This window comes from Cydia amplana, chromosome 3 (genome assembly GCF_948474715.1).
Source record: "Cydia amplana chromosome 3, ilCydAmpl1.1, whole genome shotgun sequence".
In the NCBI taxonomy this organism is placed as follows: domain Eukaryota; kingdom Metazoa; phylum Arthropoda; class Insecta; order Lepidoptera; family Tortricidae; genus Cydia; species Cydia amplana.
The window spans coordinates 21,660,958-21,675,182 of NC_086071.1; the positions used below are offsets into that span (position 1 = coordinate 21,660,958).

The window sequence follows — 14,225 nt, forward strand, 5'->3', positions numbered from 1 at the left end:
ACACAATAATTACTTAATTATCGCTGTTATCCATCATAAGTAATATTTTATAAATTATAGTCAGGGTTAAAGTTACTGAAAGGTTCTCGGGAAATATTCCTGTCTCAAGAGTGAGGTTTATAATTGAAGATTTCTTGACATGATAATGGAAAATGATGTTGAAGCCACGAGAATTTGATTTGATTCGTGTGCTGACACAGCTGAGTACTACCATTTTAGAAAAGATTTGAACTGGTTCATATTATAGGAAGATTGATAGTGCTTCAGTCACGAGAATTGAATTGGTTCGTGTACTCTGTTGTTTCAGTCACGAGAATTGAATTGGTTCGTGTACTATCTACCTGCAGATAGAGATGATCATTACTCATGAAAATCGAATAATAAATGGCAATTAATGATCTGTTACCCTGAATCATTAGTCAAGGTGTACACTGTTGTGATTATTAACCCAATGTTGGATATTTTTAGCAAGTTGAGCGCCGCACCTCTACCGGCGTCCCCCGCCTCGCGTCGCCTGAGTCCGATGCGAGCCGTCTCCAGCAGGAGCCCGCCTCGCGCCGCCAGAGTCCGGTGCGAGCCGTCTCCAGCAGGAGCCCGCCTCGCGCCGCCAGAGTCCGGTGCGAGTCCGGTGCGAGCCGTCTCCAGCAGGAGCCCGCCTCGCGCCGCCAGAGTCCGGTGCGAGCCGTCTCCAGCAGGATGTCTCCGGCAGAAGAGTAACAATTTTAACCCTTCGTATGCTTTAGTCAAAATTTACCACTGAATTAATAACCTTGAAACTGTAAATTCTAGTCCAAATTGTGTGGCAGGCATACGAAAGGTTATTTAGATGATGTTTTTGAGATTTTGACTTGCTGATGCCTGATTGAAACTGTTTCGTATCCTATGCGATTAGTGTATCCACTGTTAAGTAGTATACGTAGTCTGTCGGCCAAGTGTAGGGTTTCCACCTGGCACGTGTATGAGGACATACACGGAGTCAGGATGGACGAGTGTAGGGTTTTTGGTATTTAGCATACCTATTTAATTCGTTTTTAAAGTTACGGGTAGTTTGAAATAAGACCTAGCATACCTACTTAATAAGTTTTTAAAGTTAAGGGTAGTTTGAAATTGAAGACTGTTATTGGTTGGGTATAAAAAGAAAGACACTTGGCGGACAGCTCTCTTTGGTTGTTGAGTCGTGCTAGCAGGCGGTTGTCAAGAGAAGAGATTATTGTAAATTGGAAAAAGACAAGAAAATAAATGGATAAATATCTTCAAGGTGTTGTTATTTTTACATGATATGTGTTGGTTGGAGTATTCAAGGGTGCCTTAATTTTCATTATTTCTTCACTACGGCGCATAGTTTCAGAGATAAATTGATATTTATGATTTATAACCAGGTCTCGCAATTTAATTGAAGATTTTGAGTTTTGATTTTGATCCTTAATGTTAAAATTTGTGGAATATAAGTAGATGGCTTACTATGCAAACGGGGCATTGAATTTTCAGTCATTTTTTTTGCTACGACGCATAGATTAAACATTATTTTGTCATATAATTCCTTTATAGTTTATAAGGTATTATGATATAGTATATAGGTATATGTAACACCGGATACTTTTACGTTTCATGCCGAGTTGTTGGAGAATATGGCTGACGATGACTCATGATGATCAACGGCGCTTGCGAACACCAGAAGCCTCGGTCTTCGCGAAAGGGAATGTAGCTGGAATAACAGCGGCAGTGAAAAAGGAATCCAGACCGAAGCAGAGTCCTGTTGTGAAAGTCAGGAGTAACCCCGCTTCGACAGCCTTAGCGAGAGGCACGCGCCACTGGACATCAGGTCATGTACACCTACTTTTACTATTATATTATGAATGAATTGATATGGTAATGTGTGTTAGATACCGTGAATTGCTTGACTTCATCTCGTTCATCGACATCTAGCACATATAACATAAGTATAAGATGAATATATTGCCAGAGGATAAGTTGAGAAAAATAAATTTGATGAACCGATAGAAACTATTACTTGTGTACCAATTATGAGAAATTTTTGCCTAAATATGTCAATGCGATATAATAACGCGTATATATCTTATCTTACGAAATAATAGATACGATCTATGAGTGGTTCTCAGCCGGTCAGGCCTTTGACCAACTTTTGTGATTTCTATTTGAACTGCAAGGAAGCTCCACATTTATAATGCCATCTGATTATAAACAAAATTGGACAATAATTAGCTCATTAACGGCACATTTTCTGTGAATTGATTGATTTGTTGCTTTGTTTATTTATTGGTCGAGTATCGAGTAGGTATCGAGTATCGAGTATCGAGTATCGAGTATCGAGTATCGAGTATCGAGTATCTAGTATCGAGTATCTGGTATCGAGTATATGGTATCTAGTATCGAGTATCTGGTATCGAGTATCTAGTATCGAGAATCTAGTATCGAGTATCTAGTATCGAGTATCTAGTATCGAGTATCTAGTATCGAGTATCTGGTATCGAGTATCGAGTATCTAGTATCGAGTATCTGGTATCGAGTATCTGGTATCGAGTATCTAGTATCGAGTATCTGGTATCGAGTATCTAGTATCGAGTATCTAGTATCGAGTATCTAGTATCGAGTATCTAGTATCTAGTATCGAGTATCTGGTATCGAGTATCGAGTATCTAGTATCGAGTATCTAGTATCGAGTATCTAGTATCGAGTATCTAGTATCGAGTATCTAGTATCTAGTATTGATAGTCATTTGGTTTATTGAATTATAGTCATTTGGTTTATTGAATTATAGTCATTTGGTTTATTGAATTATAGAGTCATTTGGTTTATTGAATTATAGAGTCATTTGGTTTATTGAATTATAGAGTCATTTGGTTTATTGAATTATAGAGTCATTTGGTTTATTGAATTATAGAGTCATTTGGTTTATTGAATTATAGAGTCATTTGGTTTATTGAATTATAGAGTCATTTGGTTTATTGAATTATAGAGTCGTTTGGTTTATTGAATTATAGAGTCGTTTGGTTTATTGAATTATAGAGTCGTTTGGTTTATTGAATTATAGAGTCGTTTGGTTTATTGAATGATCGAGTCATTGGTTGATTGAATTATAGTCATAATTTATAGTCATTGGGCTTGAATTATAGTCATTGGGCTTGAATTATAGTTATTGGGCTTGAATTATAGTCATTGGTTGATTGAATTATAGAGTCATTGGTTGATTGAATTGTAGAGTCATTGGTTGATTGAATTGTAGAGTCATTGGTTGATTGAATTGTAGAGTCATTGGTTGATTGAATTGTAGAATCATTGGTTGATTGAATTGTAGAATCGTTGGTTGATTGAATTGTAGAATCGTTGGTTGATTGAATTGTAGAAGAATCGTTGGTTGATTGAATTGTAGAATCGTTGGTTGATTGAATTGTAGAATCGTTGGTTGATTGAATTGTAGAATCGTTGAATTATTGAATTGTAGAATCGTTGAATTATTGAATTGTAGAATCGTTGAATTATTGAATTGTAGAATCGTTGAATTATTGAATTGTAGAATCGTTGAATTATTGAATTGTAGAATCGTTGAATTATTGAATTGTAGAATCGTTGAATTATTGAATTGTAGAATCGTTGAACTATTGAATTGTAGAATCGTTGAATTAATGAATTGTAGAATCGTTGAATTATTGAATTGTAGAATCGTTTAATTATTGAATTGTAGAATCGTTGAATTATTGAATTGTAGAATCGTTGAATTATTGAATTGTAGAATCGTTGAATTATTGAATTATTGAATCATTGAATTATTGAATCATATTTTTAATTCATAGGTTACTGCAGTTAATGTTGCAGCATTACATTGAAATTATTTTAATATGATGATTTTAATATAAGCGATAATGAAGAGTGCATGGTTGAACCTGTAGAACTCACCACAATTAAACCGAGATCGAGGAGGATTGATGGCCTCTTATTGGTTATATTATTATGTTTAAATGTACAATAATAAACATTATCTCATTACTAGATAAGCGGATATATTAAATAATGCATGAACTATAAAAAACTCGTCAAATAATAGTAGATTACCATTGAGGCAGTTTTTAAAAGAGATAATTTAATAATAAGAGATATTAATTTCAACTGGGAGGTTATTAAAGACACGTATTGCGGTAAAGAATTCACTTTTATACTTTTACTTATTGCCGAACTTGAAATTTGATAATTATATTTATACTAGTGCGCAAATCGTAATTAATAAGATTTATTCTTAATATTTTATGTTTACAAAAAGGCGAAGCTCCAGTATGTAGATCTCAATTAACGCAAGTATTTCCTTGAAGAAATCTCTGAGTGGATATTGGTGATACATATTGCGTGGGCAGTTTTCTTACAACCTAAACATAATTACAACGTCGTCGTAATCACCCCAGTTGGTATACATTTTTGATTGTATTCTAGAACAAGTCGGAAGGTACGGATAGGTAAAACATCAGGTTTTTGCAGTTCTATCGTTTATGTCTGCCATGTAACATTTGAAACGTATAATTTATTTAATTCAACGTGTAGAGAAAATATTACTGGTCCTTTTTCTGCGGAAACACGCCTATTTAGGTGCTATGTTTATTCCCGAACTGCGGGATTTGGTATGCTATAAAGACGTTTAGTGAATTAATATACTGTTCAAGTCTTTCATAAAACAATATGCATATTATAAAAAAATCTAATAGTCTGAAAATCCCAACGCGTCTTGCAATTGATGGACTAAGTACTTTGTCAGCTTGGATAAATCCTAACAAGCTAGAATATACGACCTTCTCTGAAAACATTGGGAGGGGAGCTATTAGGTATAGGTTTTTAGTACCAGATGATTAATGCATTGATAATGGGAACATAATAGGTCAAGTTGTACACAATAATTACTTAATTATCGCTGTTATTCATCATAGTAATATTTTATAAATTATAGTCAGGGTTAAAGTTACTGAAAGGTTCTCGGGAAATATTCCTGTCTCAAGAGTGAGGTTTATAATTGAAGATTTCTTGACATGATAATGGAAAATGATGTTGAAGCCACGAGAATTTGATTTGATTCGTGTGCTGACACAGCTAAGTACTACCATTTTAGAAAAGATTTGAACTGGTTCATATTATATATGGCAGGAAGATTGATAGTGCTTCAGTCACGAGAATTGAATTGGTTCGTGTACTCTGTTGTTTCAGTCACGAGAATTGAATTGGTTCGTGTACTATCTACCTGCAGATAGAGATGATCATTACTCATGAAAATCGAATAATAAATGGCAATTAATGATCTGTTACCCTGAATTACTAGTCAAGGTGTACACTGTTGTGATTATTAACCCAATGTTGGATATTTTTAGCAAGTTGAGCGCCGCACCTCTACCGGCGTCCCCCGCCTCGCGCCGCCTGAGTCCGATGCGAGCCGTCTCCAGCAGCCGCCCCCCTCGCGCCGCCAGAGTCCGGTGCGAGTCCGGTGCGAGCCGTCTCCAGCAGGAGCCCGCCTCGCGCCGCCAGAGTCCGGTGCGAGCCGTCTCCAGCAGGATGTCTCCGGCAGAAGAGTAACAATTTTAACCCTTCGTATGCTTTAGTCAAAATTTACCACTGAATTAATAACCTTGAAACTGTAAATTCTAGTCCAAATTGTGTGGCAGGCATACGAAAGGTTATTTAGATGATGTTTTTGAGATTTTCACTTGCTGATGCCTGATTGAAACTGTTTCGTATCCTATGCGATTAGTGTATCCACTGTTAAGTAGTATACGTAGTCTGTCGGCCAAGTGTAGGGTTTCCACCTGGCACGTGTATGAGGACATACACGGAGTCAGGATGGACGAGTGTAGGGTTTTTGGTATTTAGCATACCTATTTAATTCGTTTTTAAAGTTACGGGTAGTTTGAAATAAGACCTAGCATACCTACTTAATAAGTTTTTAAAGTTAAGGGTAGTTTGAAATTGAAGACTGTTATTGGTTGGGTATAAAAAGCAAGACACTTGGCGGACAGCTCTCTTTGGTTGTTGAGTCCTGCTAGCGAACGGTTGTCATAAGACGAGATTATTGTGAATTGGAATAAGACAAGAAAATAAATGGATAAATATCTTCAAGGTGTTGTTATTTTTACACTATTTTTAAATTTCTTTCACTCTTTGGTGCAGTTTCTTTTAATTGTTTCAAAAAACACCCCCTAGTCTCACAATGAAACATTTTTATGTAGTAAACAATGAAACATGATGTTCACTGAACACCAGTATTAGTACACAATGAAACAAACTCATATTTTTTTTAATTAATTAAAGACTATGTGCGAAATTTGTGAAACTAAAATACTATGAAAATTGATAATAATTTATCTATCATATGACAAAATATAAGATAAGTACTTAACTTTAGAAATGGCTGACATAGGATAGTTTATATGTTGAATGTTTCATTGATGGCAAGGTTAAGGTCACATGTCTAACATTGAAACAGTCGTTTATAAACACTATGTTGCAAGAAAGTGTATGATATCAAGCATGGAGATGCTTAAAACCCTCCCGCGTCCACCTAGTTGGCAATCATGCTCCGTGGACATAAAAGGCGCCTTTCTCGCAGCATGCCGTAAGTGTCGACCAGATTTTCGTTTCACAATGAAACTTAGGTGTGTGTACAATGAAACACGTCTTTCGCTTTTAGATATTTCAGCAATCTTATAACGATTCCATATTTCGGAAACCTTTTAAATAACAAATTTCAGCCTACCACTATGTTCTTCTTTCCTTTCTCATTAATTGATTGAAAGGATGTATGTATTAATGTAACTTATTTATTACAACGTTTCAATGTTTATTAAGGATGTTTCATGGTAGACTATATATATTACATCTGTTTCACTGTAAAAATTAGAGTGTTTCATTGAAAACATGCACAAATACACAATGAAACAAAACTCATTTTTCAAAAAAAGCTTTATAATACAGAAACTGTTAAAAATAAGTAGAAACCAAGAACGCCATATGATAGCCAAATAAATTGTTTATCTTCATACGAAATATCACACTGATAACTTTAAAAACACCAGAGATTGGAAGGCTTAAACTTTTAGTGTTTCATTGATCAACAACTAACCCTACCTAAAACATTTCAGCTCTAGTCAGAGTGTTTGGAGAATTTGCGAAAACGTACAATGATGCAGTCTTCTGTCAGATCTTGGACGAGAGATACGTCATCTTCTCACACCGTAAATATGTCGAGGTATGTAGGGTAATTTGCCAGTAACTGGCCACCGGCCATTAACTGGCCACTCTAAACTAAAAATGATTCTATTCACCTATAAACAGAATTCATTTTAGCATAAGCAGCCTTCAATGACTAGCCACCTTATACTAAAATGAACTCTGTTTAAAGGTGAGTAGAATCATTTTTAGTTTAGGGTGGCCAGTGACTAACAGGTGGCCAGTTACTGGAGAATTACCCTATTTATAAACAAATGACACGACAAAAGTTATAATTTTTCACACCCCCAACACCAAAGTCATTCATACGCAATAGATACAGTCAGTGATATTTATTATCTCATTAAAATATCCACAAACCGCCCAAGGCAAGCTCTAATAATATAAAAATATGAATGGAATGGATTCAGCATGTACTTTTTTATTTATTTTGATGTTTGACCCCTTCTATCAAAGTCTGTTGCTTATTTCGTCCAGTGTTCCTGGTGGTCTTGCCTTGATCCTGAGCTATACATATGTATAATATATATTATCATCATAAATTAATGGAAATTATTTTCACGTTTTATTTTTCAGCACATCATATCCAGTACGGAGACCATCACAAAAGGCCGATCGTATAAATTCCTTCTTCCCTGGTTGGGACAGGGCCTACTCACGGCAACTGGTGAGTCATACACGATTATCACACTGACAAGAGACAGCGCTATGCACGTATATAGCGATGTCTCGCTCGCATACCGGAGCAGCGTGGTGTGAGGATCCGCGTCTTCCACACGGTATTCCACAAAAAGGTCTACTTTGTCGGGGACATGACGCGTTTAGAAGCTACCTTAAGATAACCCTCTGAACGGATTATATACTTACCGCTGAGTTAAAAGCTAACTTTTTAAATGTTATCATGCCAAATACCAGCTTCTTACCTTTATCATAAGTGTAAAAAATTGCGTCACTTACCTACACTCTTCTATGCCCCTCAAACTGACCTTATGGAATACTTTCCGGAAACATGATAAAAATTACCTGATTTCAGGGTACCGATGGAAGTCCCACCGCAAGTTCCTGACTCCAGCCTTCCACTTCAACATCCTGGCCAGCTTCCTGCCTGTCTTTGTCAAGACATCCAGGGTTCTGGCGGATAGGCTGCAGCAGAGAGCTGATGGGGCCCCATTTGATCTGTTCCCGGTTATAGCGTTAGCTGCCTTGGACAATGTCACAGGTAACTTCTCATTGTAATTATCAAGCGGAAACGTCTGCGAGTGGTACTCAATGCAGACGTTTGGTAAGTCGCCGTTGCTCAGTTGGCAGAACCTATTAAGCCGGTGTTCCAATGGTCGCAAGTTCGAGTCTTGCCGGAGGTGTACATTTTTATTTTTTTCATTTAATATAAAAAAATCATCATTATCATCTTCCTCGGGTTGTCCCGGCATTTTGCCATGGCTCATGGGAGCCGGGGGTCCGCTTGACAACTAATCCCAGTAATTGGCGTGGGCACTAGTTTTTACGAAAGCGACTGCCATCTGACCTTCCAACCCAGAGGGTAAACTAGGCCCGTATTGGGATTAGTGCGGTTTCCTCACGATGTTCTCCTTCACCGAAAAGCGGCTAATATCAAATGATATTTCGTACATAAGTTCCAAAAAACAATATAAAAAAAAATATAAAAAATATTACTGTTTAAACCTAGCCTAGTTGGTTAGTGAGTTAGTGACCCTGCCTACAAAGCAGGAGGTCCTAGATTCAAATCCTGGCAGGGCATTTTTTAAGTTGTAAAAGTTCGCGTTCTCACGAAAAGTTTGAAATGAAACCAAAGTAAATTCGTACTTTCCTATACATATAGTTCAACCACCGGTTCAACCCAGTTCCAAGGCTTATTACTTATATTCCAGCAATATGCTGAGATGAGGCCATTTTCCTGGCACTTTATAATCTTTCTACGTTTTTCTTATAAAAATATTTGTATTTTCGTTTCTATTCCAACATTTCGCATTTCAGAATCTATCATGGGAGTCTCCTTCAACGCTCTAAAGGACAGCGAGTCGAAATATGTCAAAGCTATCGAAACGTATGTGGTTTTCTATCAGTCTGTCTGATCCGTTGCCTTTTGCACGACGAAATCATAAACAAAGTAATTACCATTTAGCCTGGACACAGAAACGTCACACCATTGACGCCCAACAATTAGGCACCCGCTCTTTAGTCGATATGTACAGGTATACTTACTCCTAGCCTTTCATTGTTTTAGACCGTCAAGTCCGTTAGATATCTGCTACTAACTTTATTTTTCATAATTAAAACAGCTCACACAGTTGCCATTCTAAAATGATAGTGGTACAGGTAGAGCATATGGCTCGTAGAACCGATAACTGTTGAGGCAGAGCGGTAGCAACGAGACCAAGGCCAATAAGTCAATAAGGTGAACCGACTATCGTAAAGATCTAAGAGAACCATTACATAAGGACATCGCACAGCCAGTCTTTGTAAAGATACTTGGGGGAGAAATATCTTCAGTAGTAGATGTATAAGATACTGATGATATTAGTAATGTTATTATTTCAGGTTGAGCGAGATAGTTTCTCTCCGAATGCGTCACGTGCTCCTCGGAAACGACTTCCTCTTCAGCCTGTCTCCTTACAAGAAGACTCAGAATGAAGCCCTGGAGATCTTACACGGACACACGAGGAGAGTCATAGAGACCAGGAGAAGGCAGCTAGAGAACGAGAAAGTGAAGATTGACAATGATGAAAATATTGGTAATTCAAGAAGAAGCTTAGCAATAAAGTGCAAAATAAGGTCCTTCATATATGGATACCAAAAGCTTGACTCGTTCCAAGGAGAGATGTATATCTGAAGACGACAGCTTACAAGTCATTTCCTACAAATATTGCTAGAAACCATATAAACCAGGGATCGGAACCGGTTTTTTGCAAAAACTTAGAAATAACCATATTTTTCGAATTATTTTATACTCGAAATGTAGGACTCAGTTGTGTGTTTAGGTTACGACTTCGTATTATTAGATTGCCCAATTAGAAATGAAGTAATTAGCAAAGAACGAAAAAATACCGTTTCCGTTCCCATACAAAAAATACCGGTATCCGATCCCTGATATAAACAAACAAGGCCTTCGATTAAAAAAGAGCTACACACATGTATGTGTAAAATATCAGTAGTTAATAGTTCCTAAATAAGAATGTACCTATTCCTACTTGTGTTTCGCAGGATTGAAGAACAAACATGCCTTCTTAGACCTGCTGCTGCTCGCGGAGGTGGATGGCAAGCCAATCAGCGACGAGAGCGTCAGGGAAGAGGTGGACACCTTCATGTTCGAGGCAAGTCTCCTTCTTCCTCCTGCCCCTATCCCACGTTATGTGGGGTCGACACAACATGTTGCGTCCTCTGTCTTGCGTCACCTCAGCACTCACTCCTTTCTTTCTCATATCCTCTTTCACACAATCCACCCATCGTTTTTTGGGTCTTCCGTCCGCTCTCTTTCCATCAACATTCATGTTCGAGGCAAGTGCATATAGTTATTTTAAACCTGTGTAAGGTCACAGGGCGCCACAATTTGAACGGGAAATGAACTATGTACCGTCACGGAATTTGAAGGTTTGCCACTTTTCGATTCTATGTAATGGCATTAAGATTCAAAAATGACAAACCTTTAAATTCAACCCTCCTTCTTAATGCTTCATATCCTTGTAGCATTAAGTCCGCCTTTTGTACGTTTGTATTTTCTTATGTGCAACAAAGATTTAATAAATAAATAAATTCCGTGACTGTACTTAATCACAGAATAAATAATAGTACTAAGTACAGAAGACTCACTCTCTGACAAAACGCGTCTGTTACGATCAGCACAGATATATGGCCGCTAGGTGGCGAGAGCGCCAAAATTTCCCCAAAATTGGCGCGGAATGGATGTACTTTTAGCTTTTAGCTTTTAGCTACAGCAAAGCGTCGAAATCGCGGAGTGAGCCACGCCTGACTTAATGAAGAATTATTTTCTGAAATTAATAACCACCCATACATTGCGTTAAACACTGGGTCCAGCATGTTTGACAAATCAGCAGCGCGTCCGAAATTGTCAGGGCACAATTTTATTTTCAACGGGGAAGCTTGAGTGCAGAATATAATATGTACATCTTGCTGACCACCTACCCACTGATGTAACCTATGTGAACTTGGCACCCGACCTTGACCAATTTTTTATTTATATTTTTTTTCTTATAGTATTTTGTTTGTAGTTGTTTGTAGTTAAAAGGATTTTATTTGTAGTTGCCCCAAAAAAAAGTTATGGGGGTGAGAAAAATCCCAGCACCCCACTTTTGAAATCTTATGCTTTAATTGTTGATCCTGGCTTAGAATCGTTTGTAGTTGATTGTAGTTCTTTTATTTTTATTTGTAGTAGCCAATTATCTCCAAAAAATAAAAAAAATAAAAAAAAGCCTTATGAGCCCGTTGATGTCTTTTCCCGATAAAGAGCTTTTTGGTGAAATTAAACACGAGAGCGCGTTTATGTCTTTTACAAGAAAAGGACAAACGGTCCGTTGTACCAAACCGTCAGTCACCCTTAAAGTGTTCTCTAAGTTATAATATAATGGTAATTACACACCATCACTACTAAGTGACGTTGAACAGTCTGTCAAGTGTGAATGCTGCAACTGACCCTAAGTATGATAAAACTTGATAAATCCCACACTGTGTTGATTGATTATGGGTAAAATCGTTTATACTGTTTGTAGTTATTTGTAAATCTTTTAATTTCATTAGTTGTTGCCAAATTAAACGACTAAACTTTGTTTTAATTTAACTAAGAGAGCTTTTTCAGGACAATTTAATAATATTTGAAAAACTTGGAAAATCGTAAACGTTTATGATGGATTCTGGTTCAGAATCGTTTGTAGTTATTTGTAGTTCTTTTTATTTCATTTGTAGTTGCCAAACAACCCCACAAAAATCGATTCGATTTCACTATGAGAGCTCTTCTCATGACAATTCAATAATATTTGAATAACTTGGAAAATCGTACACGTTTATGATTAATTCTTGTTCACAATCGTTTGTAGTTATTTGTAGTTCTTTTCATTTCATTTGTAGTTGCCAAACAACCCCACAAAAATCGATTCGATTTTACCACGAGAGCTTTTCTCATGACAATTCAATAATATTTGAAAAACTTGGAAATTCGTTAACGTTTATGATGTATTCCGGTTCAGAATCGTTTGTAGTTATTTGTAGTTCTTTTCATTTCATTTGTAGTTGCCAAACAACCCCACAAAATTCAATTCGATTTCACTATGAGAGCTTTTCTCATGACAATTCAATAATATGTGAAAAACTTGGAAAATCATAAAAGTTTATGATGGATTCTGGTTCAGAATAGTGTGTAGTTACTTGTAGTTGTTTTCATTTCATTTGTAGTTGCCAAACAACCCCAAAAAAATTGATTCGATTTCACTACGATAGTTTTCTCATGACAATTCAATAATATGTGAAAAATTTGGAAAATCGTAAATGTTTATGATGGATTCTGGTTCAGAATCGTTTGTAGTTATTTGTAGTTCCTTTCATTTCATTTGTAGTTGCCAAACAACCCCACAAAAATCGATTCGATTTTACTATGAGAGCTTTTCTCATGACAATTAAATAATATTTGAAAAACTTGGAAAATCGTAAACGTTTATGATGGATTCCGGTTCAGAATAGTGTGTAGTTATTTGTAGTTCTTTTTATTTCATTTGTAGTTGCGAAACAACCCCACAAAAATTGATTCGATTTCACTACGATAGTTTTCTCATGACAATTCAATAATATTTGAAAAACTTGGAAAATCGTTGACGTTTATGATGTATTCCGGTTCAGAATCGTTTGTAGTTATTTGTAGTTCTTTTCATTTCATTTGTAGTCGTTAAACAACCCCACAAAATTCGATTCGATTTCACTATGAGAGCTTTTCTCATGACAATTCAATAATATTAGAAAAACTTGGAAAATCATAAACGTTTATGACGGATTCTGGTTCAGAATCGTTTGTAGTTATTTGTAGTTCTTTTCTATTCATTTATAGTTGCCAACCAACCCAACAAAAATCGATTCGATTTCACTATGAGAGCTTTTCTCATGACAATTCAATAATATGTGAAAAACTTGGAAAATCCTAAACATTTATGATGTATTCCGGTTCAGAATGGTTTGTAGTTATTTGTAGTTCTTTTCATTTCATTTGTAGTTGCCAAACAACCCCACAAAAATCGATTCGATTTTACTACGAGAGGTTTTCTCATGACAATTCAATAATATTTGAAAAACTGAGAAAACCGTAAACGTTTATGATGGATTCAGGTTCAGAATAGTTTGTAGTTATTTGTAGTTCTTTTCATTTCATTTGTAGTTGCCAAACAACCCCACAAAATTCGATTCGATTTCACTATGAGAGCTTTTCCCATGACAATTCAATAATATTAGAAAAACATGGAAAATCGTAAACGTTAATGATGGATTCTGGTTCAGAATCGTTTGTAGTTATTTGTACTTCTTTTCATTTCATTTGTAGTTGCCAAACAACCCCACAAAAATCGATTCGATTTTACCACGAGAGCTTTTCTCATGACAATTCAATAATATTTGAAAAACTTGGAAAATCGTTAACGTTTATGATGTATTCCGGTTCAGAATCGTTTGTAGTTATTTGTAGTTCTTTTCATTTCATTTGTAGTTGCCAAACAACCCCACAAAATTCAATTCGATTTCACTATGAGAGCTTTTCTCATGACAATTCAATAATATGTGAAAAACTTGGAAAATCGTAAATATTTATGATGGATTCTGGTTCAGAATCGTTTGTAGTTATTTGTAGTTCTTTTCATTTCATTTGTAGTTGCGAAACAACCCCACAAAAATTGATTCGATTTCACTGCGATAGTTTTCTCATGACAATTCAATAATATGTGAAAAATTTGGAAAATCGTAAATGTTTATGATGGATTCTGGTTCAGAATCGTTTG

At 36.2% G+C, this 14,225-nt stretch overlaps 1 protein-coding gene across 1 annotated transcript in view; it reads left to right on the plus strand.

Annotated features, from left to right (window-relative positions):
- Positions 1–14,225, plus strand: part of LOC134662776 (cytochrome P450 4d2-like) — a 54,357-nt gene that overhangs the window by 7,471 nt on the left and 32,661 nt on the right. The window contains exons 2-7 of the mRNA XM_063519071.1: positions 7,131–7,237; positions 7,795–7,885; positions 8,252–8,437; positions 9,214–9,283; positions 9,778–9,971; positions 10,441–10,550. Coding sequence (XP_063375141.1) covers positions 7,131–7,237; positions 7,795–7,885; positions 8,252–8,437; positions 9,214–9,283; positions 9,778–9,971; positions 10,441–10,550 — 758 coding nt within the window. The remainder of the gene's footprint in view (positions 1–7,130; positions 7,238–7,794; positions 7,886–8,251; positions 8,438–9,213; positions 9,284–9,777; positions 9,972–10,440; positions 10,551–14,225) is intronic.